The following is a 5839-nucleotide window of genomic DNA, read 5'->3' on the forward strand; positions in this document are numbered from 1 at the left end:
GCGTGTGCGAGAACTTGGTATTTATGTGAATATTTCTGCAATTGTTATTTGTGTTTGTTTGTGCGAGTGCAGATTTACCGTGTATGCGTGCGTATGTGCGCGTTTTTGAGTGTCCACTGTTTTGCTCTTTGGCGTAAAAATTCTGAGTTTAAGCTAGCACAAGATAAACATTTAAGCCTGTGAAATATATTACGACAAGTAAAAAAGATAAAAATTGAAGTTGAACTTCTTTTTATTTTTCATCAGCTTTATTGCAAGGTTAATGGCGTTTTGAAATCTTCATTGTGACTGGCAAGGTTTTTAAAACAAGTTAATTAAGTAGTTACGTGATGAATAAATTATTGCCAAACAAAAGAGGATGGCGCAATAAAGCTGGATTTATGGGTGGATGGATGGATAGATGGATAAATTGTTGAATTGATAAATGGATAAATCGGAAAATGAATGGATGAAGGAATGAAAAATTGGATGAATAGATGGATGGATAGATAAATTTTCAATTTTTGTTTGTGTTTTCGCTAATTGGGAAAATTAAAAGATTTAACTTTTTAATGTTTTTTACGATATTTTTTAAAATTTGCAACAATTTAAAAACTTGGCTTAATAAAAACTTTAAAAGCATTGAAACTTGTGTTCATGTATGTGTATGTTAATGCGTGTATGTTCATGTGTGTATGTGTACTTGTGTGTGTTTACGGTGTGTGTGTGTGTGTGTGTGTGTGTGTGTATGGTGTGTGTGTATATAAGAACTAAAATCTAGTAAAACATTTCGCGAATGTAGTTTGCACGGCGTTCATTTTTGCCTTTTTTCATAATGCATTTGTGCTCATCTCACATGGAATTGCGTTGTTTATGTTTGTGTGTGTGTGTGTGTGTGTGTGTGTGTGTGTGTGTGTGTGTGTGGTGCTGTTGTGTGTCTGTTCATGATCTTTTATTTATTTTTGATATTTCATTATATCTGTGTAATGTTGTAATATACATGAAAGATATTTTTATTTTCGTTCATTCACTTTTTTAAGTTCTTCACGTATGATGTTTCAAAGTTTTGTTTGTCTATTGGATTCTCAGGAGCTGTTATCAACAGTTATAAGTAGTTTTAAATGTTGTAAGACTCGATATAGCATTTGATCTCACAGCAAACAACAATGATAGCAGAAGAAACAAAAACAGGAATAATAATAATAATAGATGAAATAAAATAATATGGCGTTAATGAAATTATAAAATTAAAAAAAGTGTATGTAGACCCCACAGCTCATTGCGTTGGCAAGTGTAGTGCGTTAAAATATATTTAAAAGTTAGTATCATGGCATGTCTCTATTGCAATAAATATTGAACGAGGATCTTATTACTTCACTTATTAATTTGTCATTGAAAGAAATCGACCATAAAACTTTAAATAGAGAAAGATTAAAATTATTATAAAAACCAGTAGGTGTTATTTCAAACGAATTTATAGTTATCGAGCAATGTTTGTAGTTGTCATTTAAACATGATTGCAATTTAGTTGAATATTTATCTCTTTTATACTGTCTGGAGGATTCGATGTTGGTTTCGTGACAGACTGTTAATTCTAAAATTTCTATTTTGTTGTTACAGAGAAGGGCAATGTCGGGACGAAGGGTGTTGAACAGTTGTGTTATTGGGCGAATATCATCTAAATCTAGGTCGGCAAATATGATACAGTTGGCTGGAGCACAGATTTTTAACTAGGTGATGTTGTTGTGTCTTTCGGTGCATCTTCCTAGAGCAGACTTGGAACCGCAGTTGGAGAGCACATGTTTATTTGTCTGGTGAAGACCACACAATTGGCATAGAGGGTTTCGTGTTTTGCCCTATTTGAACAAATTCGCACTTGTTGGCAACTGCTGGACAAGATACTTTCTGGCAAATTTGTAGTGGACCTCGCTGAGATTTTCTAATGTCTTTTACCAACATGATATGCGAGAAGATTGAACAAAATTCTTTATTTTTGAAATCAATGAACATTGGCAATGAAAGTAGATGATTTAAGTTAGATTCATAATAATAATATAATTAATAATAATAATTAATAATAATAATAATATCAATAAAAGTATCATAACAATAACAATAATTACAACACTAATACTACCGTTTCTACTACAACTTCTACCAACAATAAATAAAAAATATCAATGACATTATTAACGTAATTAGTGACATCAACGTCATGTTATTAATGTTACATCGTAACGTTACATTACACTAGAACTCAGAATTTTACCGTCATCAGATAACAACATGAATAAAAATAAAATACTGGATATCATTAGCATCCACAATCACAGTAAAATGGAAGACAAACTATTTTTCCTCTGTAACATTTTGGATAAAATTTTACAAAAAGAAACATGGCAGTCTGTGGCTAATGAGTTATTCAGGTCTTATCACAGAAAACCTGTGAACAATTTTTATTCAACAGTGCCGTACAGCGTGAACTGGTGTTTATTTTATGCACATGTTCGTTTGCGCTTACTGAACACCCACACACATACACACGCATACATACATAAACATACATACATAAATACATACATACACGCACACTCACACATATACATAAATACATACATACATACACGCACACATTCACACACACACACAAATCAGCTGGTAAGTAGTTGCAGATTATTTTTTGTGAACATTTAAAAGATTTTAGGAAACTTGAATACTTATAATAGACTGTTTCTTTATGAACAAGCCAATCAGCGAATTCAAATGCCTGAGAATTTGTTTGATTATTAACCAACATACCGTTGTTTATTTCAATGGTTGTTCAATTCTGTTTGATTCACTTGTTTTTTATGGAAACAAATGTGTCCAATGAATTCATTTTCATTGAGGTCCGTGTTCATGTTGGATTCCATCTTCATTAATGTTCATTGAGTTCATGTTCATTGAGGTTCAAGAGTGCATGCTTATTTGAATATTTATTTCAGGGCTTCGAACCGGAACAGGACCGAAACCGAAAACCGGAAAAAACCGATGTTTTAGCCGAACGAAACTCGGAACTGAACCGAAATATTTTTTGCTTGCCGAACCGAAACCGAAAACCGGAACGAAAAAAATAACGTTCCGGTTCGAAGCCGTTAATATATTTTTTATAACGAGCACTTCTATAAATAATTTTTCAAAAGTCTTTGTTATTTTTCAATGTTTGTATAATATCTTTGATCATTTGTAATCTTCTATTTATTTAATTAACAATGATATGTCAATAACCAGAATATCCGATACACGCGATACAGGCAACATTTACAAAAACGCAATTAAATACAATTAATTAAATATATTTGCCCGCAAATTTATTAGCGCGCTCCACCATGTAATGTCAAAGAAATTCATTTTTCATTTCATGTCTGGAAGATAATTAATTTTTTTTCGCTAAGTTTCGTGATTATTGCATTCAGAATTATTTGTTACGGAATTTTTAATTTAAAATGTTTTATTAAAATTGAAAATTAATTTGGCTTCTTATCAATAATTTTACATCATTTTATAACTGTTCTTTATTTTGCTTTACAAATTTGCGCCAGTAGGATTGTGATGACCATTTACAAAATTTAATAACTTTGATGGGCAAAACGTTTCCCGGAACTGAACCGATAACCGGAACCGAACCGAACCGAAATTTTATCTGGAACGAAAACCGGAACTGAACCGAAATATATTTTGTTAGTCGAACCGAAACCGAAAACCGGAACGAAAAAAATTACGGTTCGAAGCCCTGATTTATTTATTGGGCAGATGTGCATTTGGACGGTTACCGAGTTAGCTCAGTCGGCAGAAGTGTCATGCCTCGCACTGCTATTACGCTTTGGTAGGGTTAGAATACTGACCGTTCTAAACTCAAAAACCATCACATTCGTATAAAGGAGTATGTGCGTTGGATGGCGTGGATAGCGTGGATACTGTACTTGGCAGAACTGCATGATTGATAAAGAATAAAAAATTCATTGTGGCAAAAGTTCATTTTAAAGTTTATTCATTTGGACAGATCCGTGTTCATTATGATGCATGTTCATTGGTTTTTATGTTCATTGGATTTGTGTTCTTAAGGGTTCATGTTCATTAATGCATTTTCATTGCGGTGCATGTTCATCAGAGTGCTGGCATCACGTGCGTCTGTTTGTCATACACGCCATCCATCTTCATACTTTCTCCAACTGCTTTCATATTTATTATTACAGTTCGAATTTAATGTTGGTGTTTGTAATGTCTATAACTTTAGCTAATTTTATTATTTGTTTGTTTGATTTTGTTGTTTATATGCACATTTGGTAGGGCACGTGCGGGTTGTTACTGTTCTTATAAATGTTAATTATAATAACTTGTTCTTCTATTTGAGATTTCATTTTGGTTTCATAATGATGCTTTTATTTGTTTTTGTTTTCACCGTTGTGACTTTTATTTACACATGCTGCGTTGTTCTTGTATGTATATAGCCTATGCATTGTGTATCATTTATTTTTAAAATCATTCAACTCGTACAATCAGCACATGCTTAATTGATTGACATTTCAATTATTTTCTTCAGAAAAAACAACAAAACATTTTCTCTAAACATTATTGCGAACACATCATTGTGGTCCGGGTCTGTATATGTGTATGTATGTATGTATGTATGTATGTATGTATGTATGTATGTATGTATGTATGTATGTATGCATGTATGTATGTATGTATGTATGTATGTATGTATGTATGTATGTATGTATGTATGTATGTATGTATGTATGTATGTATGTATGTATGTATGTATGTATGTATGTGTGTATGTATGTATGTATGTATGTATGTATGTATCTATGTATGCATGTATGTATGTACGTAAAAGCACTTACTTCTACGTGCATGTGTTGAAGATTGAAATGGTTGGACTGGCTGGCATTAATCTGTTTGCTTCGTTGGGTAACGAACCTTGCGTCAGATCTTTTTGTGATTTGTAAACTTTTCAATCTGCCCTTCAAGATGACTCCATTTTGAAATGTTTTCGTATCTCTCGGGCCAGTTTCGTGTTTGTTGATTGAGGATTAAAATATTATTGAAAATTAAAATTGATCAATTTATGTATTTGACAAGTTTCTGGTCAGTTGGTACGTGCATTCTGAATTTATGAAAGAATTATTTATTGAAAACATTTATATTGTATGAATTCGAAAAAAAATTTATTTCAAATTAGGAGTTTAGACTAGATTAATTCAAATAACTTTTGCAAAAAATGAATCGGATTTTAATAATCTGGATGCTAATTCTGATGAAAGGTGAGTAAAATCGTTTTATTTGCTCAAATTTATTCATTTTTTTATTAATTTACAAACATTTCTTAACTAAAAATTGTAAAAAATATCTCTACATTTAAAGGATTTTAATCTTTTATGAAATAAGTTAGCGCACTGCTTAAGAGTGTTAAATTTTCATAGAAGCATTTCACAACGGGACAGCCTGAGTTTGGTTCGTTAGGGGGGTGCCTCTAGTCGATGATACATCATTTTGTCTCTCTTTACCATGAACATACGTTCTTTATTTGCTACTTTTTTGTTAACTATTTGTTGTCGGCCATTGTTATAAAATATCTCCGCAGAAATTTCTTGTTGTAGTTTTTCTAATTTTATTAGTTTTATTTCTGAATTATATATTTCAATTTTTTACGTTTAATTATATTTTTTACAGATTTTTTAGAGCTAAACTTTCTGTTGATGATTGATGTTTCTGTCGGTTTCTATGTTTCTGTCCAACGATGACCCGATGTTTAAATTTTATGGATATATTTTTAAAATTTTTGATTTTTAAAAATTATTTTTCAAAACTTCGT

General features: G+C 31.6%; 1 protein-coding gene across 1 annotated transcript; it reads left to right on the top strand.

The window, feature by feature from the left end:
* Positions 1–656: 656 nt before the first annotated feature.
* On the top strand, positions 657–4858 carry HELRODRAFT_82366 (hypothetical protein; the record flags this gene model as incomplete). The annotated part of the gene is made up of 2 exons (XM_009022465.1): positions 657–725; positions 4562–4858. Coding segments are annotated over 2 exons (366 nt in total), but the record flags the coding sequence as incomplete, so codon positions are not given.
* Positions 4859–5839: the final 981 nt, after the last annotated feature.

Source organism: Helobdella robusta (assembly GCF_000326865.2).
Source record: "Helobdella robusta unplaced genomic scaffold HELROscaffold_32, whole genome shotgun sequence".
NCBI lineage: Eukaryota > Metazoa > Annelida > Clitellata > Rhynchobdellida > Glossiphoniidae > Helobdella > Helobdella robusta.